The sequence below is a fragment of the Melospiza georgiana genome, chromosome 1 (genome assembly GCF_028018845.1).
Source record: "Melospiza georgiana isolate bMelGeo1 chromosome 1, bMelGeo1.pri, whole genome shotgun sequence".
NCBI lineage: Eukaryota > Metazoa > Chordata > Aves > Passeriformes > Passerellidae > Melospiza > Melospiza georgiana.
Genome location: NC_080430.1, coordinates 145,324,003 through 145,349,659, shown reverse-complemented (window position 1 = coordinate 145,349,659; position 25,657 = coordinate 145,324,003). Strand labels below are relative to the sequence as shown.

General features: G+C 36.8%; 1 protein-coding gene across 6 annotated transcripts in view; it reads left to right on the top strand.

The window, feature by feature from the left end:
- Window positions 1–25,657, top strand: part of ASAP1 (ArfGAP with SH3 domain, ankyrin repeat and PH domain 1) — a 123,308-nt gene that overhangs the window by 41,873 nt on the left and 55,778 nt on the right. For all 6 annotated transcript variants that reach the window (XM_058041983.1, XM_058041969.1, XM_058041973.1 and 3 more), the window contains exons 3-4: window positions 13,910–13,982; window positions 22,120–22,265. In XM_058041983.1, the coding sequence (XP_057897966.1) occupies window positions 13,910–13,982; window positions 22,120–22,265 (219 nt within the window). The remainder of the gene's footprint in view (window positions 1–13,909; window positions 13,983–22,119; window positions 22,266–25,657) is intronic.

The following is a 25,657-nucleotide window of genomic DNA, read 5'->3' as shown; positions in this document are numbered from 1 at the left end:
AAATACCACCCTTCTCTGAGCAAGAAGTGCTGAGAGGAAGTGCTGTCTGCGTGGAGTGATGTCTGCTGTGGTGGATAAATGGTCTTATAAAAGCAGCAGGAGGTATTTAAACCAAGTTACCTGACAGTTAATAATACAGAACACTGCAAGTTACATAAAGTGCTTTTCAGATTTTGCTCCACTGATATTGTCAAGTGCAGTAACTCTGTAGCTGCAAATGTAAAACTTCAGACCCTTCTTCAGCCATGGTTTATGCACTTGTGAAGATCATGAGAAAAGCTGTAAGGAACAGCAGTGAGTTGCTGTAGTTTAAAGAGTTGACTGAGTTTCTGAAGGATAGAACCATTTAAAAAGTCAAGAGAAACAATGTGAGATTTAAACAGGAAATCTGTAGATGGAGTCACCCCTGCTTGGGGAAGGAGAAGGTGGAATTTAGCTCTGCCTTCTGACAGAGTTGTTTTGTAAGCATTCTAGTTTTACAGTCTCAAAGTGTATCTTCACAGATCAAAAGTAGGTGGGTTGCAAGGAATGCAGCTCAGATGGAATGGTTCCTAATGTTGTTGAAATATCCAATATAATCTGTCTTCTAAGCTCACATGGCAATTTTCATTGAGTCCCAGTGTGGGTAAGGCTGGAAGGGACCACAGTGGGTCTTCTGGTCCAATGTCCCTCTTCAAGCAGCATCATCCCAGAGCACAGGGCACAGGATTGGTCCAGAAGTTTCTTGAAAATGTCCATTAAGGGAGACTCCACACCCTGTCTGGGCAATCTGTGCCAATGCTTGGTCACGCAGTAAAGAAGTTCTTCCTCATTTTCAGGTAGAACTTCCTGGGCATCAGTTTCTGCCCATTGCATCTTGTCCTTCGCTGAGCACCACTGAGCAGAGCCTGATGTGTCCTCTGACACCTCCCCTTGGATACTGATAGACATTCATGAGGTCCCTTCTCTGTCACCTCTTTTTATGAGGCTGAACAGGCCCAGGTCCCCCAGCCTTTTCTCATAAGAGAGATTCTCAAGTCCCTTAACCATCTTTTTTCCTTCACTGGTCTCAGTCCAGGAGTGTCTGCCTTGTACTGAGGAGCCCAGAGCTGCACAGATCACTCCAGGTGAGGCCTTGCCAGGGCTGAGCAGAGGGGCAGGATCCCCTCTCTGACCTGCAGGCAATGCTCTCCCTGATGCACCCCAGGATATCTTTGGCCTGCTTGGCCCCAAAACACACTGATCTGTGTGTGCAGGTTTGTACTTTGTGCATCCTTTGAAGGGGTTGGAGCCACCATGTGTGCAGTTGTGCATCCTCATTTGCAATGACCACAACCCACCAAAAAGGGCAACTTCAACCTGATCTAATTCCTTGACTTTGTGATCACCAGTGTGCTGGTACAAAGAAGGTAATGACAATGAGTGGTTGGAAGAGGAGAAACAGGAAAACCATATTTTTCAGGAACTCTGACCACTCTAGCTTTCCACTAAAACCTGCAGGCATTCCTGTTGTCCTGTTGCTTTCAGTCATGAAATACCAGCTGAAATGTGGAATGCTATTGATTACAACCTTCATTTGCTTAACAATTTAATCTTTCCTATCCAAATTTTTATTCTATTACTCACCATTTTTCCTATACATTCATTTTATGTTCCAAAGTGAATCTTTTAACCATACACATATATTTGGTGTATATTGTAGGACATCTATTGTATTTTTTTGATACCTGAAACCATTGTTACTTCCTGAGAAAAAGGAGAACAATCCATTTTCATTCATATGCTTCCACTTTAAATTAAATTACATTTGGAGGCATTAAATTGCATTTGGAGGTATTAAATTTTCATCAAAAATACTATAAGGAAGCTGCAGAAACGTAAAAATGAAGAAAATGTCAGTCTCACTAAAACTGATCGTGAAATGGTACTAAATTTATTGGTGATAACATTGTGTCGTGTTGCATAGCATCAAAGTTGGAAGGTATTTGTCAAGGGAATATACTCTAGCATAAATTCAAAAGTTTCTGTTGTGTTCACAGCTTCTTCTTTGCAACTTTGTGAGAGCTACTGTGCTGTTACTTAATTTTAAAATATTGCAGCCTGTTAATCTATTATTTTTCTAGTATCTGGGTCTGTCTTGTTTTTATATAAAATTATTCCTTGATTGTGGAAACCTCTTGATTGTCTTTAAGACTGATGTTGGTTGATATTGACTGAGGTTAATTTTATTCAAGCACTAGCTGCATCCATTAGATTTAGTTAATACAATATTTGGACTGGACTGAAGTGAATAAATTGTTTTTGCAAACCAAGGTAACTAGAAGATAAATGCTATCATTTAATAGTGCTTAGTATTAGTCTTAATTTTGTGCTTGGGGGGGAACGTATAGTTAAAAGGAAAAAAATATTTAAAATATTAATAACTTGGTTTCTGATTAAAGATACTTCATTATGTAATTATTGTTGCATATTATACAAGCATGAAAAACTACATGGTAAGAATCAACTTTGTCCATGCATTCTTGTTATCCTGTGGTAGCAATCCTGGTTTTCATTTGCTTTCCCACATTCCTTTCTCCATTCTGAAACATAAATTATATTCCTTATTTTAAAGAAGGATATTGCCAACGTGTGTTCTTTTGAAGTGACATACATCCTCATCATAGAATCATAGAATGATTTAGTTTGGAAGAGACCTTAAAGATCATCCAGTTCCAGCTCCCTGCCCTGGCCAGGACACCTCCCACTGAACCAGGTTGCTCAAAGCCCCATCCAGCCTGGCCTGGAGGACTCCCAGAGGTGGAGCACCCATAACCTCTCTGGGCAGCCTGGTCCAGGGCCTCACCACACTCACAGGAAAGAATTTCTTCCTAACATCCAAACTAAATCTACCCTTCTTCAGTTTAAAGCCATTCCCCCTTGTCCTTATCACTCCATATCCTTATAAAAAGTCCCACTCCTCGTCTCTTGTAGCTCTTTAAAGTACTGAAGGTGCTGTAAGGTCACCACAGAGCTTTCTCTTCTCCAGGCTGAGCCACCCCACCTCTCTCAGCCTCCATTACTTAGAATGCTGGTTAGATAAAACAAACCAAATTAAACACAGCAGAGTTTGTTGGACAATTATTTTATATTCATTGTGGGTGTCTAGTACAAGTGTTAGCAAAAGTGTTTTGAGCTTGAGGAAGAGAAGGATGATTGTGTGTGGTATTCTCTACCTCCATTGAATGTGAACCTTTTTCAAGCCCTGCATATATAGGAAGTTGTGTTCCTTGACTAACTTTTGCGTTTGAATCTGTGGAATGAGAATGCTTTTTGCCTGAGTATTTTAAAGAAAATTGTTGCTAGTGTAATTTAGCTATGTTTAGGATCTTGGCTATGAATTATTATTTGAAGTGTGATATTATTAAAAGAAAATTATAGAATATTCTCCAAGGGCATCTGTTCTCTAATACAGTTATTAAAGAGAAATAGCTTGGGGCTCTTTTTGCAAAACACAATACTAGGTTAAAAAAATGCTGTGAAGAAAGTAGCAGTTTGCTTGCAAAGTACTCATAATGTTTCCTAAAATGCTAAAAATTGCTGCCAAATTCTTCTAAGTTTCACTGTGGTTTTAAAACAGTACCTTTTAAATCAGCCCTCTATTTAAAGTGTCCTTGGTATGGAAGGGAAAGTTGTAGATTCTGTGCTGTCCCAATGACTTTGTCAGGTCATATATACAATTTGGGGAATTTAAGGTTACCTTTACATTGTAGGATTTCAGTGGTGTTAAAATATACTCTTCTTGCACCCTTGGTTGATTGCTGTCACTTATACACTTGTAGATGAGTCAGAAATACTTTTTTATGCATAACCAGTTTGCAAGTGGTCATAATGTGTGCCAGCATTCCCAAAATAAACTACAGAGTATAATCAAACACAGGTCTTTGCTTTAGTCTTGATATCCCTTCTCATTTCACTTTTTTACTTGTATATTGAGAAAGCAGATTTTACTCTGGTCTTATGTTGTATATATAATTATTCTGGTAATTAAACACATATATAATTAAATCATATGTATTACACACATATCTATTCCTTGGATTTCTTCAGCTTTTATAGCTTTTAGAAGTCTGTAGGTTTTCTGTACCACAATGAAGATGAGATATACATCTTCATTTTCTACTGTGCATTTATGTTATTTTTGCATGTTGATTGAAAGGCAACATAGAAGAAAATAGAAGCTTTGAGATGAGGCTTTTATTAAAATACTGGACTTGGCTATCCTGATTATTGTGTTTCCTTTTCTATAATTTTCCCACTAAATTATATATGTCCAGAGAAAATAATTATATTAAAGAACATAACATGGAAATTAAAAAATTAATGCTTCACATCTAAATTATACTCTTGTGATTTTATTTTTCTTTTTTAAGAGGGTACCTCCAATCCCTCATTTATGCATTTTGTAAAGCTCTAGTCACAGGCTAAGCAGAATTAGAATTAGATTAGAAACACAACTTCTACTGTATGTAGTAAAACTTCTAGTTTTCTAGAATCTTTCTAGATATCCATTTTTAAATTTACCTTAAAAACAGCAAAAAAAAAAATTAATGTTTGCTTATTTTCTAGACTGGTTCTAGATGTGTTTTTATTCCTCTGCCTGTTATTATCCAACAGTGTCATTCTGTGTTATACCCTGTAATGAGGATTGCTTGCTGATGATGCTCTCTTAGCTGGTGACGTGAATGTAGCTCTGAATTTCATAAGTGGTGCTGCCTGAAGGTTTAACATGATGAAAGGTGAAATCTCACCGAGTCTGCCATCATTGCAGTCTCCATAAGCAGAACAAAACTGGACCATAACAGTGTCTCATCATGTTGTAGTAGTCTTCAAGGTCTGTATTATACTCGAAATCCTATTTTTTTTTAAATTAACCTAATAAACCCTTGAAAACTGCAGCCTGGAAAACATAGACATGATTTTAATTTTTTTTTTTTTTTTTAAAACAGTATTAGTATGTTAATATACTCACTTTTTTTCTCTGAATGGAATAATTCTGAAATGGAATATTGCAGTCATCCATCAATGTATGCATTTAAATATTTGTTCAGGAGTTAGGAGGAGAAGGAGCATGAGTTGTTCCTGTTCTCAAGTAAGAGATCACGTCTGTTCCCTCAACTTAGCCAGGACAATTTTTTTTTTTTAAAAGGATTTCTGATGGTAGTAGTAATGGTGGAATGGTGGTGGAAGGTCCCAACAATGCCACTCAGGGTTGGAGTTTATGGGGCCATGAGATGTGAGTGTGCTGAGTGCCTGCAGCACCATGGAGAGGCTGCATTTATTCCTCAGTGTCACTTTTGACTTTTGTAGCATTCACAGAAACTGTGGACAATGTTTGTAGAGTTTTTCTGCCAGGAAGAATAACTAGTCCTGATCAAGTAGTCCCTGAGTAGAAAGTGCCTGTGAGTTACTGGGATAACAGCTTAAATGCAGAGCCTGCTGCAAAATATTTTGTGGTTTCAGAAAAAAGAAGGAAAAGAGTTAAATGGGGACAAAAAAAATTTATAGTATTTAATTCTGGTGCTGCAACCAAAGAGCTATCCTGTTAGTAAAATTTACAGTCTGGTATAGTGAGGGGAGCAATTTTCTAGAGACTTCTGTACTTTTTTCCACTTCAAGTTACTAAGAATCACATTTTTAATAACCCTATATTTGTTAGCACATTTGTTGTATGTAGTTGTGTTTATGCTGTTTATATGTCATCTTCTTCTCATTTTGTTTCCTTTTGAAAGACCTTGCCTCAAATATTCACTATCTTCTGATGAGTTTATTGTTTGATTGTTCTCAAAAACACATAATCTTTTTTGGGTGTGTTAGTGTGTAGATATGTCTCTTGCATATAAGCTTTTCAGGTTAGATTTTTGTTAAATGAAAATGTCACTTTGTAATGTCTTGGGTAAATGACAAGAAACTTCAATGAATTATGCTGAAAAAAAAGAATTTCATAGGGTATTTTTTGTTTTGTAGCCAATACTCACACCCAAATCAATGTATTTCCCCTAGTTTTTGTAAAAAAGTATAAGGAGAGGTTTGCAAGAATGCAGGGAAAGAAGAGGCTTTTGTTATTTTAGGATCATTCCCTTTGTGCTTTTAAAACAGTACTTAATAGATTGCTGATGTGGACAAGAAGAATCAAGTCACAGGAAAAAAGACTGACAATATGCCATGGCTCTAGAAAAGCAGAGTGCAGCAGCACTCGTTATTTTAAACACAGGAACGTAGGAATTTGTAACGTAGAAAGGTTCTTGGGTGATGTGCTGTGCAGCCTTAGTGCTGGCAAAGCCCTGTGTGCAGCCTGGGCATTGGGGACAGTGGCATCTTCAGGGGCTGGGAGCCTGGCTGTGGGTGTGCTGGTTTCTGAGCTGTAGCCATCTTTTATCCCAGCAGTCATGCCAATGTGTTTATCCAGCTGCTGGGGTGTGAAATAGGTAAAGTTGTGCTGCAGTGACATTTAATCTGGGAAGGTTTTTTTCACTCGTTTTGCCATTCTAGATTTCTGTACTATTCAGCTTCAGTACTGCTGATTGAAGTGGGTTTGTATGTAGTGAATGATAACTGTTCCAGCAGCTCTAGCTGGCTCAAGGTGTGTTGTTGCCAGTATAAAGATAAGAATATTGTCACTAAGTAGCTGTGGATGCCCCGTCCCTGGAAGATTTCAATGCCAGTTTGGATGGGACTTTGAGCAACTTGTTCTAGGGAAAGGTGTCCCTTCCCATGTCAGGAGCATTGGAACTAGATGATGTTTTCCAACTCAAACTGTTCTCTGATTTTCTGATATTTATCACCAAGATTAGTTTCTACCCAGTGAAGCTGGTTTAGAGCCTGTGGGAGAAACTGTCACTGGATGGTTTCAAGTGTTGTCACTAATTGTGGGCTTTTCAGCATCTCCTACACGACAAAAATTAAAGAATAAATCTGATCAGTGTACTCAACATTCCTGGAAACAAATTCCTTAGCTTATTTTTCAGATATCTCTAAATGTACCTTGTGCACAAAATAAGTCAGACCCAGAAGTATTGATGTAACTCAACTGAGAACTAGAAGGAAGAAATTGCCCAAAATATTGTTAAGCTTTCCCAGGTGTGTCAGAGTGTGCACAAAATCCAACATCCACACCGTGGTCATTGGAAAAAGTGTGCTGCTAACTTCATTTAATGCAGAAGTGATCATACATAGATATTGACTAGTGTCTTGCTCTTGCAGCAAAGGCTGCTGGGTAGAAGTCTGGTTGCAAAGAAGGATCCAGTTGTTAAACAAATTACAATTAGCAATATTGTGCTTTTCTAAGCAATATCAACTGTGCTTCCATTTGAGTAATACTTGGAGAATAATTAAGTGGCTAACAGTTCTGCAGCTCTTTTAAGAGCCCACACAAATGAGCTGGCTCATCTGTTGTGACCTTCACAGCTCTGGAGGTTGGTGATTTTTGTCACATATGTGGAGTTTGGAGAGACTGTTGCATTGCATCAGACCTGTAGCTAAGAGCAGATGTGAGGAAAGTTCAACTGATGGGATCTATGTTAAATTTTGACATTACCTGAAAAAATACTTTTGGGAAAATGTATTTACTCAGTTTGATCACTGAATGCTTTTTTCATTAGGTTATGCTTAAAACAGTTGAAGCTTAAAATTTTCAGAGAAAAGACAAGGTTTTAAAAATGATGTTTTTTTAATTGGTGTTCTATTAGAAGCAGCTTGGAAATGGTGGTGTATGAAATGATGCTGGCATCAGTTACCACAGTGATAAGTGCTTGTTGATGTGTTATTTTGGTTTGCTTCTTCTCACTGGCACCCTTTGGGGTTTTCTGAAGTAGTTCAGGACAAGTTCAAGCTGGACCTTTGTATATCTACCTTTTACACAAAGAGATTGTCTCTAGAAAATTCTTAACACTTGAACACCCCTATTTTTGTCATGTAGACATGTGCTGAGACCAACAATTGGAAACAATTTTCATTCTGGTGACTCTCAGGAACAGTATAAATTGAGTAGAGAGGGAAGGACAGGAAGGGTGGTTTGAGTCAATTCTCTGTGCTCAGAATTAAGTGGGTTTGGAATTCTGCTCATTTCTGAGTGAGTGAGTGAGCTACAGGAGACCAACACTTGATGCTAATCTTCTCTTTTGGTTCTGTTTCACTGTGGCAATTATAGGGGTTTGTGTTGTTGCAATTTCAGTGGCATGCAATAACTTAGTAGCTGTCTAGTCTGTGTTTATTGTATTTCCAATAAAGTCTGGACTTTATTGTGAGGAAAGCTGATACTGCTGCTGCACAGCCATGACTTTGTAAGGTGCTATTTCTCTACTTCATTCCATGGGTCCTGTAACTGGGACTGGAGCAGAGGGCAAGCATGTTTTATAGGATAGCCAGCAGTAACATCTGTGCCAGGGTTAGAGAAGTGTGTAAATTGGTAAGTGAAAGGTTTACTACTTTTTAGTCCCTTGAAGCCAGTAAATCATCTGTGTGTGTTTCATGAAATAATTGTTCTTGTGTCTGACAATACAGGCACATGACTACCAAGCATTCATTACACCCATTTGTGTGTATAACCTCAAATATTTTTATATTTCACATGGATTACTTTTTCAATATAAGAAAATAATTTCTTAAAATACATGGAGAGAGAAGTTTTTTGTGATAAGTACATAGGTTGTGCATGCTCTAATCCCCTTCAAGGTTTTGTCATTGATTTGTCTTGTGCAAAATATTGGAATGGTTTAAAATATTTCTTCTCTGGTATGTTATTTTTGTGGATGAGTTCTGGTAGTGGTAGGATATGGAATCTTTTAGGGCAAATCTCCTAGAAATGGTGTGAATTTCTAAACTTTTTCTGATATAAGCATGAGTGGTTTGTTCCAGTTGGAACATGCATCTCCTTCAGATAATAATATACTGACATATTAATGTGATAGTCAGTGTCTTGAGCCACTTTTTTCTTTTGTTGTTGTTAGGCTGACGCAGAAATTAGTGGGATTTTTTACCCCTCTTCAAATTGCAAAGGTTTGCAAGGTACACAAAATGTATTTGATGTCTTAGTACTCTAATGGTCTCAATGGGCAGTAGCATCCTTTGTGCAAATGTGTGCCTTTGGATTGGTGTTGATTTCTAGAAAAGCTGAATTTAATATGTGTGCAAAGCACTTTGGTGATTGGTTTCTGGACAGTAGTTTTATGTTAATATAGAAATAAAGGTTTATGTGCTGTTTAAACCATGATTTTCATTTGTACCAATAAATACCTCAAATATTCAAAGTATGGTTTACAGTATGTAGACTTTTGTGTACAGACACATCAGGACAAATATAGAATCACAGAGTGGTTTGTGTTGCAAGGGACCTTAAAGTTCATCGAGTTCCAAACTCCCTGCCATGAGCAGGGACATTCACTAATACACTCTAATATGTATTTATGCACACACATGCCCATAAATATATACATATCTGTACAGAATAAAAAGACACAAGGTTTTAAAGAAACAATTAGTGGTTTATCTAAATGTGAACCTGACAGTTTTTACTACCTCAGAGACAGATGGCAAACCAGAATTTACCACTTTCCACGCTCTACTGTAGTATAATTTCTGGTTTAAAATTTAGAGACTATTAAATCAGAGCATGGTCCCAAAATAGAAATACCTCTCACTGAGAAGAGATCAGGCTCTTGAGGGTTGAGGGGAGGCAAGGCAGTGTCTGTCAATGTGAACAGCAGTGGAAAATGTGTAGCAGAGAGGATTGGTGTGGGTTAGGGAATGTCAGCATATACCTCTCCTGACCTGGCCCTGTTCTGTGTGCTGTGGCAGGCTGGTAAAAGTGCCCATGCTGCTTCCCAGTGATCTCCATCAATGAATGATCCACTGGAGAGCTCACCTTGTCTCCAGCCCAAAGTTAATTTGGTTTTATATCCTCAGGTGGACAAGTTTTCCACTCCCTGGTATGAACAGCTACCTGTCAATGTACATGTTAGGAGGGAGGAGGTGCCTTCTCTGAATGTGCAGTGGTAGCTAAGTACAGATGTCTGTCAATGTGCAGATGTCAGTGATGGAAGGTGGGCTAAAAAGGAGCTTTCACAGGGCTGTTGGGAGCACTGCAGCTCCTGAGCTGGGTCTGGTGTAGCCAACAGGAGTGCCCTAGGGTCAGGGAGCAGAGGCAATGCTTTCTTCAGCAGGGCAGATTGGAACCAAGTTGGTGGCTTGAAATGGCAGGCTGGGTTCCAAGCACCCATATTATAGCAGAAAGGAGAAATTATATCTGGAGTAACTATGTGGGGAATTCTGCACTGATTAGTTAGAAGAGATGATGTTGAATGATCAGGAGATTTTCTTCTTCAGCATAAGCTTCAATATAAGTGAATGCAGCAACCTGAAACCTCAACAAAGCCAGAGAATCCGCTGAGAATGAGGAGCAGGGAGCTTTCCTTGTTTCGTTCTACTTAAGCAGATTAAATATGGTGGTTGTTTTGTGTTCTTTCTCAAATTTTTCCCTTTTTTTTTTTTTGAAACTGATTTTGCATTATTTTGATCTTGTCTCCAAAATGGGCATTTTCAAGAATAAAGCTTTGTTTAGCTAATAAGGTAGTAAATCTGTGGTATGGGTACCTTTAAATGATTCATCTTTGCAAAATGCATAAGAGGGTAAGAAAATGTTCTTCTGTTGAATTTAAAAAGGCCTCCTGCAAGATGATTTTATGGAAATGAAGAAAGAAGCATTTGTCAGGAGTGGGTGGTGGTAAGGAAGAGTTCAGTAGGTAGGAAGGAGTGCCACTGAATACCCAGAGATTGTCACAGAAACTCCTTGGCTCCCTAAGACACTGAAATTTCCACTTATATAAATGTATGCCACTTTTAATGGAAGATCACATTTTGTGTCTTCAATGATAAGCAGTTAAAGTGTTTAGTATTCTAAATACTCAAAATGAAAATTAATGGATACTGCAAAAGCTCATTTTCACCTAGCAAGAGAAAGTGAGGCTGTTCCTGTCTAAGATGCAGAGAAGGTAATATTACTCTGGAATAATAATTGAATTGAGCATTGAGTGCAACTTAATTAGTTTGCAGCAGAGTGCACCTAAAAATTACAAGGAAAAGACATCTAAGAGGAATGTAATATATTTGGAAACAATCTGTCTCCAGTTATATAAAATAAACAAAACAAAATCAAACAACCAAAAAACCTCAACACCCAAAAGCACCTAACCCTAGACTACAGGTTTTTTGTACTTGGTATGTAAGTGTGCTTTATTTATAGTTTTGGACTATGAAGAAGTAGTTCATGTAAAAATTGTATTTGCAAGTATAAAAATACAAAATTGGCCTGTGATGTCATTTTCACTTAGATCACTGGCTCCTTCAGGCTGTGGATGTCATCTTTGTATATTGCTTTACTCAGTGATTCCTCTTTTAAAATAATGAATGTTCCCTTTCCTCCTGCTCTCACGTTAGTGATTGCATCTAATTCAATACCAAATCCAATTTAGAAAATTTTTCTAGTCTGCTTGTCATAGTCTTTTAGATTAATAACTTCAGGAAAAAGTTTCCTGGGGATTTTGTATTTGTTTCTTTCTCCTGAGTGTCCACTTTGCTTCAGTACCAGACCTTAGTGCAAAGTTTTATCTCTCAATCTCATCAATGTTAACCATTGTCTTTCTTTCAAAATATTGGTTTCAAATTCTTATCTTGTGTTCAAACTCTCAGTAGACATATGAGTCATTATTTTTTTCTGGTCATTGAAGATAGAAAGAACTTCAGTAGAAATGTATGATAGCAACTGCCTGACATAGAGGCAGGCAGGAGCAAAAGCTTTTGACAGCATTTGCAAAGGAATCAAAGAGAAGCACTTGCTGTGCACTGTCTTGGAAAGGAACACTGAGTTCCCAATATTTTATTACATTTAAAAATGGTAGCTTTTCCTGGCAAGATGTAAGTCAAATCAAACCCACTATTTTAGTGAGGAGCAAAAGAAGTAACGATGTTTGCAGTTCTTAATGTTTTAATCCATTGTTCTGCTGTAAATGGAAAAAAAAATCCTAGAGATAAATAGCCTCAGAAGGCATTTTTACAGCTTTTGTGGTTCCAAACGTTCTAGTTTTAGCCGCCACAGGAATGATTGCATGATCTGAGAAAATGGTTGTTTCCAGTTAAGGAACAGAAACGTTCCATTTTTTGTTACAGATTATCATGTGTTTTTCAGCTATAACATTTTGCATGGTTAAAATTGGGCTACTCAAAACAGAACCATTATATATTAATTGGTTTCTCTCTGTATGGATTCCTACTGGAAGTGTTCACACAGAGGAGCACTCAGTGTTTGGAACTCACTGAAGAGCAGAACTCTCACATTTACCTGTCTCCAGTGCTTAATGCTGTAGCTGACCTGGAGCTCCCCATGTGGTTTTCTGGAGCTTCTTGATGCCCAGCGGAATATCCTTCAATTATAGAATCGTATAATGTCTTGGGTTGGAAGAAAAACTAAATATCATCTAGTTCCTATGTCCTTGCCATGTCCTTGCACCTTCCAGTAGACCAGGTTGTTCAGAGCCTCATCCAGGCCTTGAAGACTTCTAGGGATGGAGTAATCACAATTTCTCTGGGTAACCTGTGCCAGCCCCTCACAACCCTCACAGTAAAGAATCTCTACCTAATATCTGATTTCAGCCTACTCTCAGCTTTCAAGCCATTCACCCTTCTCCTATCACTCTATGCCCTTATAAAAACCTCCTTCTCCAGCTGTTTTGCAGACCCCATTTTTCAGATATTGGAAGGTACTATGAGGTTTTCTAAGGCTTTTACTGTCAAAACCATCTCAGATTTGGCAGTGGAAGCTCTGCTTATGGGGTATTTTCACTCAGTGTTGCTGGTGATGTCCCTCTGTAGGAGTGGCTGACATTGTGCCTTGTTCTGCCAGGCTTCAGACCCCCAGGAGCTCCAGAGTTTAAACTTTTGGATAACAGGACTGTGCAGGGGTCTCTGCAGTGTGACTGGTGTGGTCTCTACCAGGCCCCATGCTCAGTTGTGCTGCTGTCCTGACAGTGGCTCTGAGTAAAAGGTCTGCAGTGATTTGGAAGTGAATATAATATGGCAAACACTGCCATACTGCAAACACTAATCTAACATTACCTAGGTGATGGGAAATTGCCTGTGATCTAAATGGGAAAAAATATAGCACACTATTTAAACATTTCTGTGTATGATTGGAAATCTAATCCTCAAGTCATCATTACTTAATAACATTTTATACTGGATTTTGGAACTATTGCAGAAAATTTGAAGTTCTTAAAGATGTAGTCCTGAAAATGTATATTTGAATATTATTATTATTATTACTATTATTATTATTATTATTATTATTATTATTATTATTACTTCAGTCACATTATGTTGCACAAAATCAGGTGTTATTCCTTTATTTTGATTTACTGCTTTTCATCTGATATACTTTTAGAATTATGTTGTGAAATTTGGTGCAAGGGATAGTGTTGTGATCTGTGTCTACAAACACTATTACTGTAGGAGAACCACAGATGTTAACAAGCAATTTAGTTGTAGTAGAAACCATAGGGCTAGTGTAGAAGCATCTGCTATTTCTTTTTTTGAGTTTTTTTAAAAAATATAATGCAATTGAATAAAGACTTTGTCCTTTGCAAAACTAAAATGGTGTTTTTCTTCTAGTGCTGTCAGTACTGTTCTGCTCTGTTGTCAGAGCATTTTCAGTTCAATTCTTTAATTCATCCTGAAGGGGTTGAATGACCCCAGACTTTCCCACAGGCTGAATCAGTTGTACCTGCAGCTTTTTCCAGCCTGTGAAACTACTTGTTTTGTTGGTTTCTGTTTAGTTGTTAAAGTATATTCTGGCAATCAATGAAGTAAATATTTAAAGTTTGTTTACTTCTTGTTATTGTAGGCATTGGATCAAGACAGAACTGCACTACAGAAGGTGAAAAAATCTGTGAAAGCAATATATAGTTCGGGGCAAGGTAAGACATTGTTTTCAATTTTACAAGAGCCAAAGCATTTAATTTCAAGTTGAGATGTCTTGCAGTTCATCCTGTTGACATATATAGCATAAGAAATGCCTATCTATTTAGGAGTGTTTGGACTTCAAAATTTTCTTTCTTTACTTCTGCTTATACATCAGATTAACGTGCTCTCTAGTTCTTTTACCCTCATATTCCTTCTCAATGGCCTCTGGGAGAATCCCACGGGTAAATTTTCTTGCTGTCATAATATTTCAAGCATTTACCTTTAACTAGAGCAATGACAAAAAAAGTGTTCTCAAATGAATTTTTAGAAAGCACTTAGAAGTGAAATAAGATTTAGAACTTGTTTAAAAGTTTTAAAAGTAAATAAAAAGAAATATCTGGTTTTGTTTTGTCAACATTTGCTCTCCCTTCATAATGTGTTTCTCTTCTTGCCTAAAATCGAAATTATGTATTTGCCCTTCTTACCTGAAATAGTATAGTTATATAATTGTTTTGCTTGCTTGAAGACACTGTTGGTGTTTTACTGGGACTATAATAGTTACTTTGATGGGAGTTTATTTGGTTAGAATATGAATTGATAATCAGTTTGAGTGCAGTAACAAATGGTGATCAAACACATCAATATACAGATTTGGTTTTAAAACTCTGATGCTTCTACCTCTTCTTAAGTTCTAAAAACTGTGCCAAAGGCAGGTAGGAAAACAGTGCTGTGGACTTGCCAATAACCTTCTGACTGTAAATACATGATTTTAGAAAATCCCAGTTCCAGTTTCCTAACAATAATATTAATCAGTTTAGCAAATATTTTGCTATACAGAGCTACTTGTGAGTGCTCTTAGTTTCTGCGTTTATGGAAGTATCTGGGATTTTTAATATCTTGTAGATTCTTAACTATTCTCATTTGCCAATCACTGATGTTGGTTTGCCAGCACCGTGCTTTAATTAAGCTGTAATTTCAATTGTTGATGAATGTTTCCCAATAGTCTGTGAAGCCTGATGTAAAGTGAGAATAGTATTTGGTGCAAGTGTAGTTCAATGCTTTTAGAAGTATTCACATGCTCCAGTCAGCTTTTATATTTGACAGTACTTACTTAAACAGAGTTTTGAAAACTGAGTTTCAAAACTGATGAAGAGTGTAGAACACATTCAAGGTGTTTCTGCCTGGTTTAAGACAATAATATTAATAGCTATCATTTGAATCTTGGGATAAAAATAATATGGTTGTTAAGGCCTATAAGTAAAGCAGTACTATATGATGAATTAGTTGCATTGAATAGAAGCAATAGAAGGTGGATTAAGGGCTTTAATTGGGTGCTCTGCACTTAAAAAGGAGCAGAGATGGGTAGCTGGTTTTTAATTTATTTGGTTTTTTTTTTTACATTTTAAATTGTTTTTTTATCAAGCTTTGTTTCAAAGGTACAAGTTAGTAAGAATTCTTTTGGCTCAAGAAAGCCAAAGCTTTATACACAATCCTCTGGCTCCCTCTTCAGAGTGCTGCTGTCATAGGCACTACAGTGAAAAGCTGTGTGCAGGAGGCAGTTCAGGCAGTGACTGATAAACTGGGATCAGTAAAGCCAAGACCAAAAACATGTTGCACATGTGAAACATTATAAAAATAAATGTGAAGTGAATCAAAACTCAAGCTCAGTTTGTCTCCTTGTACAAGGAAAATTGCTGAACTAGCTATTTTCTTGTGCTCCAGTGATAAAAATGGATTTTGTTGATATTTAAGTAAAGCATTCCAGAAACAGCTGTAAAAAGAATTCGGGTTTATCAGTTCAAGAAAGTATTATGTGGCTATTTTTATTTATCAAAAGAAAGCCTCTGACTACATTTTGAGAACCCAGAATTGGAATTTTGTTTTACAAATTTATTTGTTTGCTACCATATTTAATTTACTAAAGTAGGAGAAGGTTTTGTAGTACTCCTTTGCTTCAAAATCTCCTTTGAGAACTCCAGCTAGACTGGTGAGAAAGAGTTATTCAGGGACAATAGAAATTCTTTTTTCAGTTCAGTAATCCAATTAATACTCTACCAAAAGCCATAGCTAATTTTTTTTGGGTTGTAGTGGTTTTGGGTTGCTGGGGTTGTTTCTGTTTCTTTGGGGGTTTTGTTGTTGTTTCTTTGGGGTTTTTTTATGTCTTTGGGTTTGCGGGTTTTTTTTGCTTGTTTGTTTTTTGTGGACTTTTTTTGCTCCTTTGAGGTTTTTTTTGTTTCTTTTGGATTTTTATTGGTTTGGTTTTGTGGGGAGATTTTTTTTGAGGGGGATTATTTTGTTTGGGTTGAGGGGTTTCTTTTGGTGTTTGGGGTGGTTGTTGTTGTTGTTGTTTTGGTTGGTTTGGTTTAGGTCTTTTTGTTTTCTTTGTCTTTTTCTTTTCCTGAGTAACATTTGACTAGTGACAGTGACACAGGGCAGTGTCTCATACAGAATTCTTCAGGAGGGCTGAACCTTATGGTGTGTTGATTTGTTCCTCTCCAGTGCTGAATTATCAACCACAAGGGTCTCTGGTCTGTTACAAAGAGCTTTAACATCACCCAAATACTTTCTGCTCTTCCTGTACTTCCCTCACCCATTTGTCATATTTACCGTTAGAGCTACTACTGTGGAAATTAAAATAAACCAACACAAGAGTATAGAAAACCCTTAGAAATGTCCCTTCCCTATTTTCATTTCTGAAAGGGTTATATGGGAAAGGACTGTTCATGGAATCCAGTGAGACAGACAGACAGACAGACACCTCCTTCTCACCCCCTGCTCCCTGTCAGGCTTGCTGTCTTCTGGCATGATCAATTGGGTCTGTAACTAGGAGCCCTTCTTATGGCAGGAGTCCTGAACTTCATGGAGGATCTGTTCTGGCTTCCTTTCCTGTAAGATTTGGATTCAATTGTAACAGCAGTAGATGGCACAATTATTTTTGCTGTAGGTTTTTCAATAGCTCTTTTCCATTATTTCCCTGGGATAACTCCCAAATATAATCAAAAGAGTTTACACAATGCAGAAATAAAAACATAAAATCCATACAAGACCAAAGGTACTGAGATAAATCAGCAATCCTCATGGTCTCCCACAGTGCTCAAAAACAGATGCTTGAGGAAGAAGAAAAATGGTTCAAAGATGGAGTGTATTTTAACTACTTTGTTTATCACTTTCTCCGCTCACACTGACATGAAGGCCAGGAATTACCTTGAGTCAGAAATTATATTTGATGTTTGATACTTCTCAATGGACTTCTGCCACCTATTTTGTCCAAGGAATTTGAATTAATGTCAATCTTTATCATTCACAGTCCTGCATCAATCTAGTTAAATTCTCCTGAGCAAAATTTCCGAATGCATGTTCATGTTCTTCAGACCTTAAGTCACCTGAGGAGGAGAGTGTCCCTGCCCATGTCTCAAATTGGCATTGGCCTCAAATCCATTGAAATTACTCATCTGATATGAAATTGAGGGAGCTTTGCATGTTCTCGGCATGAAAGTTTGTAAGAGGCTCTGAAGTGCCAAGGCTTGCTAGAGTAGAGCCAGAGTTGTTTTTGGTGAATGAATCCAAACTTTGTTCTGTGGACCATTCTGTATCTTGAAATAGGTTTGAGTTGTTTCTGTTACTATTCACAGTATCTCTCTTCTAAACTCAGCAGCTCTAGGGAGTATTGAGGGGTGCTTTTTTTTTGGTTTTTCTTTTTTGGTTTTTGTTTTGATTTGGTTTTTTGTTGTTGTTTTTTTTGGGGGGGGTGTGGTTTTGTTGTTGTTGTTGGTTGGGGTTTTTTGTTTGGTTTTTTTTGTGTTTGTTTTTTTTTTTTTACAGATACCATCACATTTAATCATCTTCACTTTCTCCAAAATGGAATCATAGACTTCCTTTTCTAAAATAGATAAGAGGAAGAGTGAATTTTGGGCAGCAGGGACAGGAACTGCACACAATATTAAGGGTTTAAGCCTAATATGGCAATATTTTGATATTGCATGCTGTGTTTCTTCAACTTTTAGATTTGGTATAAGCCCTCTGAAGCAGAATAGAAAGAAAACTCTTCCATTAGAGCTTCTTCAAACATGTCAGTGATGAACAGAGATGCAAAAAGAAGTAATTTACTTTTCTGGGCTGCCTTATCTCTGTGCTCTTGTACTGTGATGATCTAGAGAACCTTGCAGACACAGTGAGATGTTTCTTGCTCTGAAATATGGAAAGAGGCTTTTATTACTTTTCCCTTGAGCAATCTCATTCCAGAAGGCGTTATTGTTATCAAGTTCAGACAATTGTATGGTGGTCAAATAATTTTTTTCTATTATTTTTTCATTATATTTCAACTTGTGAAGAATGAAATGAGAAAGGGTGTTTTTTATTTTAAATAAAATTTCTGCCATCCTTTTTAACCTTGCCAGCTTTCTTGCTTTTCTAAAGCCTTTCTGAGTCATCTTTCATTCATAAATGCATGTTGGCTCTGACCTTGGTTATTTTTCCTCTCGCTATCCATGGAACAAAGCTGTTTTAGAAGAAGCTTAAAATAGTTTAGAGTTGATCAAAATTCTGAAATAATATTTTTATTTTTGTTAAACACAAATGCAGAATTAATTCTTATTAATTTAGACATTCTTCAGGTTTCTTTGGGCATAATCAATGACAAAAGTAGTGTTTTTCTTCTGTAAATGATTTAATTTTTTTGTGCTTGTGTTTTTCAGTGTTTGCAGGATAGTATATTTGGACAAAACTGTTGTAGAGGAAGCAAATTTTAAGCCTTTAATTTCAGTGATGTGTTTTGTAGGTCCAGCATATAAAGGCTATCCTTTAACCTCTCTTTACAGAATTTGTACTTCTGTACCCTTCCTTAATATGCACGAGTAGTCAGAAATCTCACTAGGCTCAGAGGCATGTGCTAAAATTCTGATAATTTTGGGGTGGAAAATAAGCATAGCATTTAATGAATGCTGTGGGTTCCAGTGAAAGAGTACAAATTCTGTCAATCTCATTTAAGTATTTTCTGTTCATCCTGGGAATAGTTTCCCACTGGGTGACTCTAGGCATGGAGAGCTGCAGGTGACTGCCTGGGAGTGCAGTGCAAGGTGGGGTTGAGCCCTGGGAGTCCTTCAGAGCTCTGTGCTCCCTGAGCTGCTTGGATCTGCATCTCCAGTGGCATTCCTGTTATTTCCTCTGAACATTTCCCCAAAATACATGTTAGAGCTCAGACATAAGGGATGCCACAGCATTACTGTGCACTGGGAGCTGCGAGGATTTTCTCAGACCAAAGGGAAATTCTGTGCTGAATGTTGCCAGGGTTGAAGGTGTGGGTTGTGGAGGAGATGCACTGCTTTCATTCAGCTCAGAAAGTGCCACTGCTGTGTCCAGATGTGCTGCTTTACTCCACATCTGCCACACTCTGGTGGCTTTCTCAGCATGGGCTCAGGGGCTGGGGGCCTTGCCAGCTCCCACTGGGAAGGGAATGAGTGAGACCCCATTGGAGGGAGCTGTGTGTGTCAGTGGGTGCAGAGCCCTTGCTCAGTGTTCCATGATTCCCTCTGAAGGGAGCTGTGTGTGTCAGTGGGTGCAGAGCCCTTGCAGTGTTCCATGATTCTGGCACGCCTCAGGGAGCTGCTGAAGGAGCAGGATGTCTGCCTGGGGAAGCTGTTCTATTTTCATCCCAGTGCTGAGCATTGCTTACAGTATTGGAAAGGCATGATTCAGTTCTGGAAGACAAATCTTATTTCCTGTATGTGCTGCTGTCAGTGATCCTGTCTCACTCTTAGGGTTATTGAAGTCTTGTATGAAGGAAAGTAAATATTGTCATGCCTATTAGAGCTTTCTGTATGCAAAGGAAATTCTATTAGGACATTCAGAAGTAATTTCTGAGTGCATGAGGCACCTAGAGTGAGATTAAAGAATGCTCTTTGCTCTAAGCATGCCAGGTTTCACATTCCATATTTTAGTGTAGGCTACATTGCAGATTTAATTTTTCAGCTATGTGCATTTATAGTTGAGTAGGGAATTTCCTTGCCTCTTTAATAGAAGATATTTAATCTCCTTTTGCAAGATTTGCACTGATACTTATGTAGAAATTTAAAATTTCTTATTCTTACAGAATACTTGCATTTTGTGTGGCAATTACAGAAGTAAGTATAGGAGTATTCCTTTTACTTCACCATCAAAACTTCATTTCTAGATTTACGTGATTTGTAGTCTGGGATTCTTGAGAATTTCCTCTATATTGTTCTAGGACAATGATCTGCTTCCTGCTTCCTCTTTCTGACCGGGAATTTCTTTTGCCTTTCTACAGATAAAGGAAAAAAGCTTCTTCAGCTCTTTTTCACTCTCTTTATGAAATAATTTTTTTAAATGCTGTATGAAACAACACAGTGCTTAAAATCAAAATGCTGGGAAATACTGGGATGGAAAAAGTGCTTCACAAGCAAGGATGGGGATTCCATGATCTAGCAGGGCTCTTTCTGACCTTCCCTTATCCTTCCTTTTCCTTCAGCACAGCTGGATATGCTATGCTTGAGCTTTACTCAGTTAGAGCTTAAGCTAAAGCTCCTTCATAGATAAAGTCCTCTGTGTGTATTTGTGCAAAAGCTTTTACATCAAAACAAAATGCATATTTTATTGTTATGTAGTGGTTTCCTTGAGTTCAGTGCTAAGCTATTTCATTAAAACTGTATGCTTTTGGAACAGTTTTCTTAAAAACATATGGCTTGAATTGCAATTCTGTATTAACATATGATTAAATATTTGGCCTCTTGAAAACCTCAGTATTAATGTCTGATTTTTTAGAATGTGACTGATGTGATGTGTGAGCTTTGGGGCTTGGTATTGCTAAATAAGGATTGTACTTTTTTAACAGGTTTTGACATTTTTTTGTTGGAGCTTTGGTGCACTGTTGTTTGAGTATCTGCAATACCTTAGAAGAGTTAACTGTTTAACTCATCAGCTGTTTGTTAATGCCCAATTAGATTTGTGCATTGTGAGACATTATTTATGAGACATTATTAATGGAATAATTGTTTGAATTCATGGAGGAATTGTTTGAAACTTACATCTTCTGTTTTCCTTTTCTTCTGAGTCATAACTTGTAATTCAGATGCTCTTAGGCAATATCATAACTTGAACTAAAAAAAATAAAATAACCTTGGGGATTTTGGGGGAAAAAACCCATGGTACCTCCTGGCAACTGTTCTCTCTTTCCCTTCCTCCCTTGCATTGCATAGAACTTGTGCTGTAGCTCTGTGGTTTTGTGTTTGTGGTTTGCAGAAAAAAGCCCACATAGTAAGCCCAGGCAATTCATTAAAGTTAAATATTGATTTAATTAATACTGGTAATATCCTCTAAGAGAGATAAAGGTGATAAAGTCTTTCCCAAAGGGCTGGAGAGGTAAATTATCTATTTAAAGACAATAAAATAGAAGTAACAAAAATTATGTGAACACATGCCAGAAAAGAAACTAAATAGAAACAGGAAGGACATTTCAGATACAAGAGTTTCTAATTCATTCTTGAGTCAAGGATTTTTCTCACTTTCCCTGGCTTCAACTGCATTGTCTTGGTTCTGACCTCTCTGTATGTGCAGTGTGCTATTAAATACACTGGGATGAGTCTTTGGCTGTGTACCAATAGACATTCTGTTATCTGGGATAGCTCAGTGTACAAAGCAGGCAAAAAGGGAGCCTTTGTAAGATGCTTCTTCTTTTGAACTTACAGTCAGATTCAGACTTGGCCTTCTTGCATTTAAATCTGATACTTTTGCCTTTTTTATCTGATACTTTTGTTCTTTTTTAAAATGTCCAGCATTTTAAAACAAAAGTTCACGTATGGATGAAAGTTCCTGTAGTGGGCAGCTAAAAATTCCAATGTTGTTTTCAAAACAATCTTATATTGTTTCACTGATGTATTATTGATCTTATTACTCTGTCAATAGCTACAGAGTTTTTTCTTCATCTCTGTATTACAAATTTCAGCTTGCTGATTTAAAAAGCATATATATACCTATTGCTAAGTAGTTCTTTTTAATCTTAAAATTCTTTTATTTTTCAGTAAATGTGTTGACTTGTGGCTTTTCTCAAAGTACTGATTATTAGTTTGTTGTTAAATTGCAGTAAGCTTAAAATTATAATTGGCTACAAAAATACTGACTTTTGATTTTTCTTTGCAGATCATGTTCAAAATGAAGAAAACTATGCACAAGTACTAGATAAATTTGGAAGTAATTTTTTAAGTCGGGATAATCCAGATCTTGGCACAGCTTTTGTAAAATTTTCCACACTTACTAAAGAATTATCAACACTGTTGAAGAACCTGGTGAGGAGCTTTGAACTTTCTTAGCTTTTAACTTGTTTCAAAATAAAGTATAATACAAGAACTGCATGCATGATCGTGATGACTAAGGATAATTTTTAAGATTTTTTTTCCAAAACAAAACCTACAGTTTCTTCAGAGAGAATCTGTAAAGGGTGTTATGACACACTCTGTGTTTGATTGTTAATTGGAAGTTAAGAAGGTAAATATAAATGTTGAGACACCCCTTGAGTCATCATTCACAAGTGATTGATGGTGATCTATACCTCATTGAGCTTAATTTTAAATCATCCCTTAACTTGAAGTCTTTCTTGTTAAAAATACAATATCATTAGGTGTGACTGATTTGTTTTACCACAAAAGGAGAAACATTCACTTTTTGGAAAACAAACCTAACAATTTGAGCATGTTTAAATGGTGTTAACAGTCCACTCTCCCTTTAATACATAAAGCATCCATGCCAGTTTTTTAAAGGTGGTTTAAAGATTTGTCTCACTTAAAGTTTGCCTTAGGCCTTTTATTTCTGAAAACTCCATAATAAAATTGCACTCATAGCAAATATCTTTGAACACTGAAAGTAATGAAGCCACATCTCTTGTGAAATCATTTTTCATGGGCTTGGTAAATGTAGCTGTTTTATCCAGAAAGTCATAGCTTCAGTTTTATATTTTTCTTATAGTTGTGTAAATTTTTAAGCTTTTCTAGTGTGTGAATTACAAGTGATGTTACAGATTGGTCTTCCTGTAGTCCCCAGCACAGCCATAACTGCTGTAGATCACACCAGAGGTCACTGTAGCAAAGTTCCCTGGCTGTGACAGTGGCCCAAAACTGAGCCTTGTGCTTTGCTCTGTAGAGACTTCTGTCACTCTGGATTAATTTGACCCTTAATTTAAATTTAGCACACAATTAAGAGTAAGTATTATAAAATGTGAATTAAAGTGCAGTTTAAGGACAGTTTGGGACTAGAACTCAAGTCTTTTGGAAGCTTTCTGGACTTTGCCATTCCTAGCAGGGCATCCACAGTTATTTTCTACTTATTTCAACTAACAAAGATGTCAGGGTTTATTTATTTATTTTAAGTAGTGCTGTTCAAGTGGAAAAAACACTTTTAATTTAAGAAGCCACACTTACTCAAAGCAACATTAAACTATTTCAGCTAGATTATTAAGCACTTTCTACCCAAATTCTTATTAACAGGATTCAAAATAGGGTATTCACTAATTTACTTCATTTAGCAATCTCAAATAGACAACAAACTTATTTTACAATTGCCTCAGCATTGTAAAACCATTTATTTTTTTCTTATTTTTTCTCCCTGAGATAGAAAATTCTGCTTTGTTGTTCTTAAGCATCATTCTGTTTAATAAGATTACGCTGAAAGAAAAAAATATGTTTATATCAAATAGAAGTTGAGGTCCATTGAAAAAGCCATTGAGAGAAGGATTCAGTTGTGTCCCTGCTAAGGCCCCAAAGTAGGTGCTGAGCCTTATGTTGGTAAAATTAATTGGAAAAAATACCAGGAGTTATTAAGATGAATGGCAGGATAATGGGTTTAGGGATTTTTTTTATTTTTTACCTAGAACAAATTGTTGATGCCTTATTTAATAAAGGTACAATAAAATAATGAATAGTCTTCAAAGACATAAAGATGAATAAGGACTGGAGCTGCACACTAGACAAGGAAAAAAATGCTTCACAGATTTGGATACTTTTTGTTCTATCTTTCAACTTCAATTATGATTCATTAAAATTTTCATAGAAATTGTGATATTTTGGATATGTCATTACAAGGAAGGTACAAAATAACTTACTTTCTTCTTTGTCAGTTATGGAGTGAAGGAGTGACTATTTTGGAGTGATAGTCACTTACTATGGAGTAAAACCAACAACTTTTTTACATACTCAGCCTTTGAAAAGCATAATTTTGGAATGATTGCTCAGCAGACAAGGGCAAGAATAAAATCACATCCATTAATCATTTTAACAAGGCTAAATAAGTTGCTGTGCAGTTTTTACTACTAACTGTTGATGTTATCATTAAATATCATGTCTGAAACTTAAAATTTATAAGTGTAATTAAGTTTTTCAATCATTGTAATTGATTGTCTTATAAGAAGGACACAAAATGACCCTTCAGTAAGATTTTATAAAGGTAAAACATTGGGATTGGCCATTGCCAAACCTGGACTCTGTTTTCAGCAAATTCTGAGTGTCCCACCAGAATCAGTTTCTCTGTTTTTTACTTCTACCTCCTTGGCCATTTCAGGTTTCATTCTTTATGCAGTAATTCATTATAATAGTGCATTTAAAAACTGTATAATGACCTGTGTATATGAAAATGAGTGTGTAAAGATCTTTACATTGATCTAGATGAGGTTTTGGCAGAGAACATTTGTAGCAGTTGCAGATTATTTCTTTTGAAAATTTGCATGATTCTTGCCTTTTTCCAAGTGTTTAAAGCCTGTTTTTCTCTACCTCTCTTTCCTGTAAATGTCCTGAGCTAATCTTTGCAGGCAAATTACCTTTTGTTCACAGCCCTCACTAAATCTTCATATGTGTTTCCATGTGTTAAGGGATTTTTTCCCTTTATTTTGTTCTATATGTGAGACTGCTTTACTTTATCAGATTTTTTCCAGTTCATTTGGTCTATTGTTTTATCAAGTCTTCAGTGATGTAATACATGATTGCAAATCCTTACTGTATTGGAGTAATACACTGCTATTTAGCTTTGGGTTTTTAGGGTTTTTTTTGTATAGCTGACATACTCACTGGCTACTGTTCAGTCATTTCAAGCAAAAAATTAATGGTTTGAGTTGGTTATCTTTAATGGATACACCTGGAAAAATAAAAAAAAAGGCTACAGTGTCTTTAGAATATGTGAGGAGTTTGAGTGGAACACAGAACCTGTTTCAGTGGTTGTTTTGATATTCTTGTCCATAACCAAGCAGGTATGAACTCAGTGGGGTGAAATTTAAACTCAGGAGAGTTTGAGGGGATGTCAGATATACACAATGGACAAGGAAAGGAGCAGTGTTCCCGAAAAGGGGGGAATATTCAGAGAGCTGGTGTCCCTGTTTGCTCCTTCTGTTCGTGGTTGAATTACCATGTGCTTTGTGTGTTCCCAGCCTGTGGCACAACAGGTCCTTCTTCCTCAGGAGGCTGTAGCCAAATTTGTACCCAAATCTTTCTTTTGCTTCAAGAGGATGAATATTGCCTTGAAGTGCTTTCAGAACTTTGCTTACATACTATTTGTAAAATTCTGGGTTTATGTCACCTTGTTAAGTAAACGTTAATTATAATGTTTCTGTGGCTCACACAAGTAAATGTTTATTAATTCTTCCCAGACCTGAATTTACTGTGAATTTAGAAATGTGAGGTGATTGCAACTTGATTAG